The 14,145-nt window shown below is 37.1% G+C and overlaps 1 protein-coding gene across 4 annotated transcripts in view; it reads right to left on the reverse strand.

The window, feature by feature from the left end:
• The window catches only part of INTU (inturned planar cell polarity protein), a 60,538-nt gene that overhangs the window by 30,444 nt on the left and 15,949 nt on the right, over positions 1-14,145 (reverse strand). For all 4 annotated transcript variants that reach the window (XM_068941608.1, XM_068941611.1, XM_068941609.1 and 1 more), the window contains exons 3-4: positions 8,780-8,865; positions 807-1,010 (exon numbers count right to left, since the gene is read on the reverse strand). In XM_068941608.1, coding sequence (XP_068797709.1) covers positions 807-1,010; positions 8,780-8,865 — 290 coding nt within the window. The remainder of the gene's footprint in view (positions 1-806; positions 1,011-8,779; positions 8,866-14,145) is intronic.

Genomic DNA, 14,145 nt, shown 5'->3' on the forward strand with positions numbered 1-14,145 from the left:
AGAAGATGGGAAGAGTCTTCTTCCAGAAGTGTGTTCCTGAAGAGTCTACTTTGGCCATATGCCGTTTTCAGGTCAGGCAAGAGACCAAACTGAGCCCTCCACACTGTCTCGTATCTTCCATGCATCCTGAGTAGAGTACTTGTAGCTATGGCTTCATCAACACATCTACACAAACTTAGAATGGGTTATATATATGCTGGCAACATTTTTTTGAGGAACGCAAAAGTGAAAGAGAAATAAATGAAAACTTTATGGCATAAAGAAAGAGTACTCCTGTAGCTCGAGAACGTTGCCCAAGCAAACATCAACAGTTGGTTGCAAACAGTAGGCATATGAGAGTTCTCTAAGAAAAGGCACATTATCATTTCAAAATAGGAAGGGCTAGACACATTAAATATGGAGACTGCCAACAGCTACTGCTGGGGAAATTTTTTTTTTTTTTTTGATTAGGTGTATTTCCTACTTCAGGTTTGAGAGATAGACTGAAAACATCACAGTGAGCATCTGAGAGACGATAATGAACTTGGAAATTTCTCCCTACTTTGTCTGTTAACACCTGTAGACTGTTCTTTACGTCAAGACCTTCAGCAGCGCTGAGGTGATCTGAAGTTTACAATCAGAGTGTGTCAACAGCGGTGCTAACATTTTTCATGGAATTTCAGACCTTATTTCTGTCAAAATAGACATTTTGCAGACTATACACTATTCAAAACAATTAGGAAGATTTATTTTAAATCTAAAGGCATAGCATTTGACGTTGTGAGTTGTTACCTTTCATCTTCAGTTGTATTTAGTTAGCCACATACCTCATCCTTAGATGTTTCAGAATCCAGTTTCAGTGAGAGGAACATGACGATATGTGGCACGTTTTGGATAGCATGTTGAAGGTCCGTACCGTCTTCTCCCCACAGAAGCCGAACTAGATTGTTCATACTTGACTGGGCCCGTTTAAACCTTTGCTGAGAGGTTCCTTCTGGCTCGAAGACTGATGTTTCAAATGTAAGTTTCACCTATTAAGATAATCAATTACTGAGACAGTAAGGCTGTATTTAAATCACTTTTGAATATCAGATGAAACAGATAAAAAGATGGTTTGAGCCCTACAAGAGACGACATTTTCTTGGCTTTTTTAAGGGCAAAGTTCTCTGCCAAACTGACAGATTTTTTTAAGCTTACATTTGAGACATAAGCATTCAACATTTCCTGCTGTTTGAAGAAAGCCAGTTATATATGCAGTGTCACACAACTGCCCATTACTAAGGACGAAGTCAGTTATTGCATGCTTTACGAACCATGTGAGTAAGCGTGTGGCCTGGTATGTTTTTATAGTTGATTCTTATGGTTTTGACAATGGAAAAATATCCTTACTGGTCTGAGTTTGTTTGAACACAACACCTATTACCACTATTTTGAAACATACACAATGCTTGACTTTCAAAATGTCAGCACTTTCATAAGTGTATATCCTCAAGGCTCTTTCATGAACATTTCTTTGCTATTTAGGGTGCATTAACATTAAAAGGTACGTTAGCACAGAAAAATCAATTTAAAGACGACTGCAAAAGTCACGTTTGTGCTAAAAATTTTTTATCACTTAGGAACAATTCTTTATTCAACCTGCAGAAATTTTCACTTTTCCTCACCGTGTTTTTTTTTAATTGTGAAGTCAGGAAATAAGAGTTTCCTTGACCTTATACCTAACAATTATCTACTACCAGCAGGAAGTGTAAATATTTGTTGTTTATGTCACCTGGTGCACTATGTCTCTAGAAGAATAATCAAAGTTCTACAGAGCATTCTCTCTTAAAAACATAACTTCTTAAATTTAGATGATTAAGCTTACTTTGTCAAAAATTACACAAGGTTTACTCTTCTTAATGTCCCAAATAAAGTAAAAACAACTTTAGTTTTAGAATACATTCACATTCCCTGGAATCACAAGCAACATAAAATCCAAGCTTGGTCTGGAAGTATATTTTGCAATTCACCTCACAGACCTTCTTTTTATGAGCCACTGGCTTACAAAAATGAATTGTTTCAGCAGTGATGAAATTGAAGAATAAAGTTTTTGTGAATGAACACTTCCTACTAAGCATAAAAGAAGGACACACAAGGAATACTCAGCTCTTGACTGAGCATAAAATTGTAGTTTCCAAGGAGAACAAAATGTTTTATTTTCTTGGAAGATATCTGAATTTTCATCACCGTTCGAAGAGACTAAAAATACAGCTATTTGAACTAACCAGACACACTCTCAATTCCCTCTTTCATATGTTTTTACTCAAGATTGTTTGCTTTAAAGTACCTTGAAAATGCCTGTTGACTGGGGAAGTTCTAAACATAATACATCACACCAAATCCTGCTTCTCTTTAAAGTCAGTGACAGTTTAGGGTAATGACTGCTGTAAGGAAAAAAAGTTTACATTTTCCTAGTGGCAATACATTTGAAAAACCTGAGGAGAAATTTAAATATAGAGAGATATTTATATTTTCATAATTAGGTGTATATGTCTACACACAGGTAAAGATAGGAGAGCTGGCAAGAAGTAGCGCGCTTTAGAACACCCAGTGCCTGTCAAACTCCGTCAGAGAAGCTGCAGTCATCAACTCTACTGACTACAACCATTATGTCCCTGGCTGTCTTCTTCCTGTCCCAGTCTACTCCCTCCCAACACTTCACATTCATCTTTTCCTCTCCTATTTTGGCTGCTATAAGCTTTTTTCTCTTCTCTCTCCCCATTCTTTAGAACAGCATTACATCCAATCCCGCTCTCCCACCACGTGCTACTGCTTTCTTCTCTGACTGTAACTCTTAGCCCGCTTGCTCGCTCCTCATTTCAGTTATGACTCATTACAATGCGTATTAGCAGTACCCAAGGAGCAGAAGCATCGAGCTAAAAAGCAGTGGTTTCTTAAGACCCAATAGCGTGACCGTTCAGAGTTGTGCAGATGCATTTTTCCTTCTCTGGTGTTCTGTGACTCAGTTCTTTCTTGTGCCACTCCATCTGCATGTATTTCAGAGGATTTTTTCTCATACCCTGTTGAACTTCTTGCAGATTTTCCCAAGGCTCAGTACTTATTTCTCTTAACTTCTACTACGTCTTGTCTCTGGACACTTACTCACAACACTCAGGCTGCAGTTCCTACACTGATGACGCACAGATGTACTTCTTGCTGTAGTCTCTCAAGCTAAAAAAATCCTCAGTCTTGTCTTTCAGACACATCCTTATGGCCCTCTAGGCAAGAGCTCAAACTATATAACAGGGCTAAGCAGAATTTTAACTCTCCCTCCGCCCCCAACCCACCCCCCCCCCCCGCTGTCTCCTGCATCACTGTGGACAGTACTACATCTTTAGGATCTGAAGTCACTATTCTGAGAAAGATCTCTCTTCACAATCTGACTTCCAGTCCCCTTCCAGATTCTCCAGGATCTTCTTGATTCTCTCCAAGAGCGTGACCACTTGTGTTTCTTTATACTCTCATCCAAGTTCTTCTCTACTTCTTGCCTTTAGAAAAATTACTGTGAAAAAGACAATCTAGGCTAGAAACTGTTGTTATAGGACATGATCAGGAGACTACATTTCTTTTTTTTTTTTTTAGAGAAGAAATAAATCTTAGTCCTGAGCAGTGCACAGGATTCGGTTAAATATGTGACTATTGAAGTCACTATTTTTAAAATAGTGACTATGAAATCTTTCGTAAGTTTGATTCCAGTCCACTTAAAGAAAAATCAGCTCAACACACAGCTGAAATCAGAAAAGGAAATGAAATCATGACAAAATGAAGAATGGGAAAAGGGCAGAACATATTAGTATGCTACTCTAAATACACAGTATGCGCACTACTGCTCAAATACACATGCTCAATGCTTAGAGTAGTTCTCAAACAGACTTTAATCAAAGTACAGGAGAGTACAGATGAAGGTGACCAACAATAGCAGAAAACTATGAGGCACATAGATGGGAATTTTTCAGCTTAGGAAAGAGATGACCGAAGTGGAACGTGACTGAGCTCTCCAACAGCACGGAGTAATATGAAGACCAAGACATGGACAGTTAACTTTTTCCCATAGCCCAGGAACCTGGGGATGCTAAGTGCACTTAATTAGTTTTAAAACCAATAAAAATGACCACAGCATATAAATCAGTTACGGAACTCACTGATACATGACACTGTGGAAGTCAAAGGAATTTTAAGAAGAAGATTAAAAAAAGAGAAGGTACAAATCCGTAAGTGATCCAGCAAGTCCCTAAGTGCTGACTGCTGGCAGTTGGGAAAGTACGATGGAAAAGTCACTCTGTATTTGACTTGTTTCTTAATACACTTTCCCTGAACATTTGCCAGTGTAAGAAATGGAATACATTGCTGATGTACCTTTGGTCTGACCCAGGAAGGCATGTTTTCTGTTTATTTATCTGTAAGAAAGCTATATGTTTAAGAATACGGCTTTTATTATAGGTAGAGCTGGAGGCATGGCCTGCCTGTTAAGACTGCCTGCCACTTCCTGTTTTAAGTCGCTGTTTTCCATATGCTTATGATTTGCCAAACTGCAACTCAAAATTTCAGGCTGAAATTTCTGATTCTGGATGTCTGCCTCAGGCTGAATACTCTTCAAAACTTTCAACTAAAACGGTTCTGCAACTTTCAAGTATTACGTTAAAGAAAAGTATATTCTTTTGTCCACATCTTCCCCTTTTTACTCGGTCTCCTCTGTCTTGTGGTGCTAGGAAACAACTCAGAAGTTTTGCTGCTTCCAAGACTGGCCTTTAAGAATAGCACTAGCCTAGCTGAATAGGAGAGCTACACTATCAGTGCTGTCAGTCACAGGCACCACAGTCATTTTAATTCTTCTATAATAACAGCAGTGACAATGATGATGGAGAAGTACTTTTTTTTCAAACTTAAATTACAAAAAAAAGTTGAGGGGAAGCCTGTAAGCAAAACTAGTTTCTATAAAGTTTACCAGTTTCCTTAGGAACTTTGGCTACAAAGCTCACAAAAAAACGTCAGTTACTTTAGCTTTTTGAGTGTTTACAAATTATCTGATTAAAAGAGATCACAGAAGGAAAAGAGCCTCTCTTCTTTTTGTATTAACCCTGTGAGACTCAAATAAATTGTCATCTGCGTATTTTTTTTATAATTTCATGGGATGCACAGAACTACAGTCAACTATGTTGAATTAAAATAAAGCACTAAATTTATTTAAATCTATATGAATGCACGTCTAGATTTTTTCCTAAATCTTGTTAAGAAAAAAGTAGTTAGGTCCAGTGTCATGAATATTCATATAAGCAAACCTAGAGAAGAAAGAGTGAACACAATGGCAGCGATCAGTGTCAAATTAGGTAGTAACTGCTTTGATTACAGACACACAAAATCGTAGAAAGTGCAAATGCTTTAATCAGAATTCAGACTTTATTTTACTAGGCGAGATGCAAGCATCCAAGGAGAAATAGTTCTGCCATGAAAAAGAATAAATAAAAACAGACTGATGCAGCATTTGGACTCGTATTGCTCAATAAATACGCTAAACTAGTCCTTATATGCCTCGAAACTGGTTTACCTAAATTTGAGTAAGAAAAACAGAATTCTAGAAACACATTATAATCATAAGCGATATGCCACATGTTGGGACTGAAAGAAGCTAAGTAGTTTATTTTGGAAATTATTTCCAGTAATGTTTAACATTTAATTCAGAAAAGTAATGACATAGTTTATTATTAAAATAACTCATAACTACATTATAACTGCTTTAAACGGCATCTTTTTTTGGTCAGTACATTTTGCAACATATGGTGAATGAGAATGCATTAACTATGCTGCTTGTGTAACAAGCTGTCTTTATTACTAAGTCTCAGAAACAACAAATCTCTGTTTCTCCAGCAGCATGAACGTGGTGTTCTATACTGCAAAAACTCTGAACTGTATATTTAAATTCTCCACCGGTCTATTTCAGTAATCGCTCTTTTGGCTTGACTCAAGCTGCACAGTTAACTGAGGAATAATTACACTTTAATAAAAGGTTCTGGAAAGCCAACATGAGGAACAGTCATACATTTCAAGTAATCACTGTCTACTTGACAGACTTACTGACAACGTAAATGCTAATGTTGCATTAAAAGTAGCTACTACAAAAAGGGTCGCATTGGATTTTATCAACAAGCAATACATATACTCTAATCTAGCAAGGATACAATTAAGTAAACTATATCATCTCTGCTGTTTTGATCATTCTGTATTTATTAATAGTTACAGCAACACCATATTTGGTCAAAGGCAGGCAAGACAAGGCTTTTCTACCATGGAGCTCTGCCAATACCTGACCACAACTCTGGTGGCTTAGTCAAGCTTCATAGTGTCAAATATCTTGGAAAGCTTCCTAAACTGACATACCAGTACTCAATCTTACTGCAATTGCAGATGTAGTTCTACAGGCACTTACACTAAGTTGTAAACAGAAGCAGGCTTATCAAAACCTAAAATTTCCATTTTTTTGAAACACCTGGACGGTAAAACATTTTTGTTATTGTCACCTCCTATATTATGCCACTAGAACGTTCAGAGTCCAGATGCTCTAAAGAAGCTCATTCATTTTCCAGGAAATGTTTATTAATAAAAGCTGGATAAAATACTGAAGGATTTGTCTAATTTCCACCCTATATTCTACTCAAAGAAAAACTACCTGGGAGTTACAGACATACTGTAATATACACTATAATTTTAACCTGCTTCATCTCATATCAACTTGCAACTTTTACCTTGTCTCTTACGAGACAGATTTAAGCAAATAACTTAAGATACTTCATCTTATGCTACTAACATCCGAGGTAATTGGCATTCTCCCCTTTTAATTTTTTATGCGTTTGTATGCTTTGATAGCTCCAAAAATATGTGCTATTTAAATGTTTAGAAGTAGTGCAAATTGTTCCCACCTGTTTAATAAGTAGGACTGGTTATTAAAGCAGCAAACAGGAATTCATTACAAGTTAATGCAATTAATGCAATTAATTACAAGTTAAAGCAATAAGATCAGATATAGCCACCAAAGTGGAACTAACTGTTGTAGAAGTGTAGCTACTTTCCCCTAAAGAAAAAGTGGGACGGGGAATGAAATAAATTGTTGTTTGATAATATTTTTAAACTTTTTAACACATAAATAGGTTTTAAATGAAATATAAAATTATAATAAGCTATAAAGAAGACTAAAGGTACTACAACCTATCAGAATAATACAATTAAAACAATAAATCAAAGCAATATGGTTATAGCAAAAGCTTCTTAAAAAAGAAAAGTCAAATATTGAACTGTGAAAAATCATTGTTGAAGCAGCTGAAAGAGCAGATTATTGAAGACAATCAACAGCAGCTTCCAGCCAAAGGAAGGCTCTTCTGCAGAAAAAGATTTTTTTGTATTAGTACATTCAACTAAACAGTTAATTTAACTTGCGAAATAAATCATGGCTTGAAATATTTGTCCCCCAGGAACCACCTGAGAAAATTATTATTTAGCTAGAAGAAAGGATGAACGTAGCGGGTTTGAGGGGAAAAAGACATTCTTCATCTGGTCAGTACCTTTTTTAATACCATTTTTTGTTATTGCCTTCGGTCAGTTCTGATCACTATTCAATTTTGAAAGATCTTAAAAGTATTTAATCTAAAGGCTCTTAGCATTTCCTATTTAAATAGAAAAATACGTATCAAATTCTCCATTTAAGGGTTCTTAAAGATACTTAATAGCACTACTTCTGAATTCAGACCATTTCTTTTTACTCACTTGTGATTTGTGGTTCTCTTTTATATTGACAGAGAGACAATCATTTTATGTAAATATTTACATAGCTATTGTTACCATTAAGAACACAGTAATTTACAAAAAAGCCATTCAGACATTCTTTGACACTCCCTCTATGATGCCTTTCCAAAGTAGGTGAAAAGAGCACTTTCCTCATTATTTATCCACTGTACATCAGTACTACTCTCCAGCTCACGGATTTTTTTAAGCTAGACACCAATATTTTTTTCCATACTTTCCATTTTCTGTTCAGACATCCCCATCCCCGTTAACCACAAGGAGCAAGGCAGCACAACATTAGATATGTTGTCCTTCATTTGCTGAGATCACGGTGTTCAAAATAACAACTCTCAAAGCAACCGTATTAGCCAACTGTGCATGTAACTATAATTACTGTTGGCAAAAAGTTTGTGTGTGTCAAAAAGGAGTTACTTCTCTGTATGCAACACGAAGTAATTAATCCTCATGCAAACGGTGACATAGTAAAATTGTTTTCTGAGCAGCAAAAGTAATGAAACTTGATTCTCTGTATGCACTACTTCTTGTACAGAAACACAAATCACCAGAATCCTGCAAATGCAGAATACTCTTGGACACCCACATCGGTCAAAAAACGTCAGGTACTGTGGTTAGTCTAAACCTACACGCATGCTGACTCTTGTACAATTTCACACCTGCTTTCTGACTTGGGCTGACGACAGAAAGAATATGTAACAGCTGAACTGTGCCCAATATCCCTCAATGGGACACTGGCTTGAGTCTCTTATTTGCACCTACCTACTCATTTTCACAAAACTTACCAGAATTAAATTCTTTGACATTTCTACTCTCTTTCAAATTTGACTGTGGTCAACCAACACGTTCAAAATTTAGATGGGGAAATTTGAAGGAAAAGACCACTTAAGATTTGTTTTCTAAGGAAAGTACGACAGAAACATAGTATTCGTTTCTACAGAAGGCATTTGGAATAAATTTTCAATTATTGTACCTGCATAGGACCTGGAATGCAAGACAAAACCCTTTCTATGTTTTCAGAATTCACATCAACGTCATTTACAGCAACTAGAGCATCTCCTGGAAGTAAAACAGATAAAAAAAAAAAAAAAAAAAGAAAGTTAGAGGGTATTACAGAGCAGTACAAAAGTGACACTGTTTCCTTTTAAAATTGAATATGGCATTCGAACAACCTTAAATGACTTTTCATTACATTTAAGTATATGGTGTCTACATGCAACATTTATTATATTTAGAAACATTATTCTATTACCTCAAAGATCTTTAAGCCCTTACTGCCATGCTTGTATCGTTTTACAAAGATAACTGTCAAAGCCTTTCTCCTTCCATCTAGGCTTGTAACACTCCTGTTACTTGATCAAAAAAGCCTCACAACTTCATCCAGTCAGGTATGTCCAAGACCTGTTTCTTTTTCTGCCCAAATCACCTCCGCTCACTCGCCAGTCCTCCACTGGTACCTCTATTGATATAAACGCTGCTGCTTCCAAAAGCTCTCCAAAATTCACTCTTCTTGTACTTGGTTTTCAAGTTCTAGCTTATTAGCTCCAGCAGAGGTTTCTAGTGTTGGCTGAGCCCAACTATGGGAAAACTCCTCACAAAATGAGTAACGCCATCCCTTAGCAACTCTCTTTGACCAGTTCTGGCACTTGTCAGACACCTTAATAACTCAGCTCAGATCACCAAACTGGCAGAAAACCATTTGTTCTTTTGGTGGGTAACTCTTGTAACCCGAATGCTCACTCAAACGAGCACTGGAGTTAGCAAAAGGGAAGCAAAGGGACCTTGCAGAGTGGTAACGAGTAGTTAGCTTGACGAGTCATCCTGTGAAACCTCACTTATCCTAACTCCTGTTTTATTACAGCTACCTCGTTTCACCCCTACACCTCCTCTGTCTTTTGAGCCACATTAGGATGTAGTGCTTTCTCCTCTTTTCCACGCCCTGCCCACGTCTGGGGCTTCTTAGTCAGCCCTCTTTGTGCTTTCATTTGCCAATTCTTCCTGCGTCATGTCATCTTGTGTTTTCTAAAACTGATTCTTTTCCCATTATTGGATATATACATATAAAACAGGATCCCAAAGAAAGTCTTTGTGTAAACGGAAAAGGTTGAAAAAATTAAAGGCAGTTGTGAAAGCAAACAGAACCGAATTACGGCTTACAAACTTAAAATCCCCATTCAAATTAAAAGTGGGGAAAAGGACTGGAATTTCTATCTCAAGCAAAGGAAAATATTCTAGAAAAGTATCCCGGTAATAATCAGATGATAATCTCTGCCCCTTCCCCCTAAAAAGGGCAGAAAGTTTAGGCATGGAGTGTGTAAGAAGGAAAGAAAAGTAGAGGGATCAATGAAGGAAACCAAGCAGTTAGAAAGCATAAAGCTAAAAAAGAATTTCAAAAGATGTAACTGCTTAGACCTGGCAAAAGAATAAAAAGTAAAAATAGAAGATATTTCACCATACATTTACAAAAATTAAAAAAAAAATAGTAGTAGTGGTAATAGCAGTAAGAAAAAGATGGACACTAGAGACCCTTTGCATATGTTACTGGGAGACTAAATCAACCAGAAGATTTGATTACTTAAGCCAGTAATTTGGCACATTTCAGGTGAATTTTTAGGTTGCACCTAAATTAGAACTGAGGCTGCCATTAAAATAATGGTTCCTCACTGCTTCTCTGCTGGCAACCCCCCAAGTTAGAAGCACTTCTCAGTATCAAAGAAACTCTGTATCACAGAGGGAAAAACCAATAAATATTACCGAAATAACAGAAAAGTAATGAAATTCAATGGTATACCTATTACAAAGAAGCAAAGTAACACAAAATGTGAAAAGGACAAATGCAATCCTTGGATGCGTTAGGTTCATTTCCTTGGAATTTCATTGGAATTCATTTCCTTTGAATGCCGGTAAGCATTAGTAGTACCTGACAGGATCTCATCCAGAATACTGCTTACAATTCCATTCACTTACGTTCAATAAAAATTAAATCAAACTGGATCACAGACATAAAAGTAATACTGCAGTGACCATAGGAAACAGAGAACCTATTTATGTTTGTTACAGATCTGATGAGTATAAGCTAGGTACAAATACAGCTTGATTACAAATTATAAAGTTCCATATTCTCAAAGCAGAGAATTTCTGAAAAGCTTTCCAGTAAAGCTAGTTGGGCCAAAATATTTAAGATGAAACTACTTAAATTTATGAAAAGAACTGTATGAAATGACTGTCAGTGATACCAGGCTACGGGACTTGATGGTTCATTGAGTCCTTTCCAGACTCCAGATACTCAACTTCAAAGGAACAAAATGGGCCTTATTTTCTACTTGCTTTTCTTTGGTGTCACTTTCAATTGTCTCTGCTTTCTATCCCCCATGGTGAAAAGCTTGATTAGTTTATAGTTTGCTCACTTGAGTTTTCTGTCAGTAGAAAGGAAAGTAAAAGGAAAGAAATCAGTGTCTCATTTAAGTTTGAAAGTGACTTGATCCCAAGGTCCTTCTTGTTCCTTACGGGAGTGAAATAAAAATACAAACACCCTGGAAGAGCAAACTGAAAAGCAAGTCCAGTTTTGCTTGAGCTGCACAAAGACTACCTTAAACACCTCTCCAATATTATTACCATTAGTGTTTAGAAGACTGTGATACATATGTAATATGAGGCATTTAATAAACAAATGAAAGAAAGTAAAAGGGACTGATGGAACAACTTTCAAACTAAGCACCTTCAGACTTCATTTTCCAAGGAAAGGAAGCTTCTGCAATTGTACTGTCAATAACTTTGATCCAATTACTAAATTTCAGTCAAAGCTGCCAGAGAAGGTACCAATCGTATTAAACACTGCAAGTTCTTTTAATTAGCTGCTGGCTAGAGGATTTTCACTCCCTTTTCCTTCCCCCTCATGCCCCAAGTAAAGCCGTACCCTGCGCTCATTGTCTGTTCTGTTTGGGCTCCAGGCTGCCCAGTCAGTACAGGGGCAGTTCACACCGACTTGTCCAAACAGCTGTTAAAGGGCAGGAGAGGGCAGAATATGAGTTACTCCAGTGTGGGGGGGAAAGGTCTGAGGAGCAGGAAAGTTCTGGGACTTGCATAGTAGTAGTATGTGGACATGACTTAAATCCAGAGACAACCGGACAGTTATTTTTTCTGTTCAGAGATTTCTTCATGAGTCTCATCTACTTACTTAGCACATTTTGGTAAGGTTTATTGAGAAAAGTGCAACAAACCAGAACGTCCCTCACAAGTTTACCCCACTAGTGCTCCTACACTCATAGGTTGCAGGGAAACATATGAACTCCAAGACACCCTGGGCAGACTAGAAGCTGCAGGCCTGACACCTATCTTTTTCTCTTGTCCCAGGACACATGAAATGCCATCAGAAGCAGTATTAACAGCAGTATTCAACCATATCTGCAGTAGAGAAATCCTCAGCCAGCTAGGAGCAGCAATCCTCTTTGCTCTTTCAGACGGTATAAACCAATCAGAAAAAGGATATGGATTCATGGCAAACGTGCATGTTCATATAACTACATCTTGAGCCTTTACTTGCCAATAAAATTGTGCTCAACTGCAGAAATGAAGCGCTGAGTAACTGCTAGGTTCAGTGCATGTTTCAAGTTTGCTAGGGAGACTTGCTCAGCTCAAACGAATGGTAACGGTAATGACATGTCCATGCCAGAGCAGCAGAATCTGTGGCTCTAAGGCTGCTCCAAATCCTCAGGATCTACTGAAGACTGCACTTTGTTACCCAACAGGAACTGAAAGTTGAAAAGGATTTGGACAGTCTATCCTTGTCTCTACCTTCCACCTTGTAGTTAAATACCACCAAATACAAGTGGAATTATTCCCAGCTACTAGGATGATGGTTCAAAATGGGTGCAAGACAAAATTAAGGCTAAGGGGAGAAAGGACTTTTCTCTTAAGTAACTATTAGTAAGCAAAATCAAAAAGAACTTGAAAAGAATGCAAACAAGCTTCTTTAATAAATGAGGCAACCACAATTTGCTCACTGATATTTTAAAGCAAAATTCATTCTAACTCCTACTTATTGCAAAAACAAAAAGAGGTAAGTTTTATCATACAGAAAAAAGTCTATTCATTCCTTGGAAGGTATTAAATCAATTGTTTTTTTATTTCAAGTAATAGCAGCTTTCTCTATAACCTGTCTCCTGACATGCAGCACAGTAAAGTTTTGGCCTGCTGAATCTTTAACACAGCAACAATTCAAAGACAGGAAAGTTTAAAGTTAAACAACATTTAAAAGCAACTGAAGGAGGCTATGCTGGAGCCCCAGGACTTGAAAGTTAACAACGAGAAGTGGTGCATTCAAGCTACACTAGGACAATGAAAAGTTAAGAACAGAATAACTAAGGTGTGTGTCAGTGTAGTACCATGTAGTATAGTAAAGATCATCGCTCACAAATATACCAGAAAACCAAAGTTGCTCTTCTAGTAATCCAGACCAGTGTTTAAACAAAAGTTGCTTGTTCTGTTCTGTTAGTTCTGTTAGATTTACTAGGGAAATTACAAATTCTGCTGTAAAGACAGCAGTCTAGTCATCTAATCCTCTGCTGCACAATGCTGTTCAAACCAGCTGCACACATTTTGTAAGGACATGTGCACCTTAGCACTTAAGAGAATATTTTTGTACCACATCTCACAGGGCAGAATATTTAGAGACACTCTGAAAAGAAAAGATCCATCAGTATTTAAATGTTATATACTCAAAGTGTTTTATTTATTGGATGCCCAATGTATGTATGCAAAGCTTTCATTGCAGTAGTAAATATTTATTCCATGCAATTTGTAAAAATGTAATCACATACCATAAACGGAACAGCTTTCCAGGAGACACAGCCAAAGCAGTCCCATAAGGCTGTCTTCATTTTGCCAGAAAATGCTGCACCACTGTTAAACAACAGCAACTTGACATACAACTGAGAAAAGCTACATTTATCAGTATGCACATTCAAAGGTATTTCATTTTGGTTCTTTTGCTCTTTTTTGACAAAGCACAGCAGCAATTAAATGAATAGATACCATCAGGTAACAGAATGAAACACACCACTGACACAATAGGAAGTCAGTAAAATTATGAACACACAATATCTTGAAGAAGTACATCACCACAAGATCTACCTAGTGGGATAATTAATGCCAGTGAGCATTTATATATGCAAGCGTGTGTTTGCTACATTTTTTTTGTAGTGATGTGTCCTTTGAGGAGCATTTTCTTCCCTTAGTAGTGTGAAAAAACTCAAAGAAAGTGAGACTGACTTAGGTTCTCAGACATCAAGTCCATGAAAAAAGTATATATGAATGTACAACGTTTACTCTAATTAGCTT

This window comes from Struthio camelus, chromosome 4 (assembly GCF_040807025.1).
Source record: "Struthio camelus isolate bStrCam1 chromosome 4, bStrCam1.hap1, whole genome shotgun sequence".
Classification (NCBI taxonomy): Eukaryota; Metazoa; Chordata; class Aves; order Struthioniformes; family Struthionidae; genus Struthio; species Struthio camelus.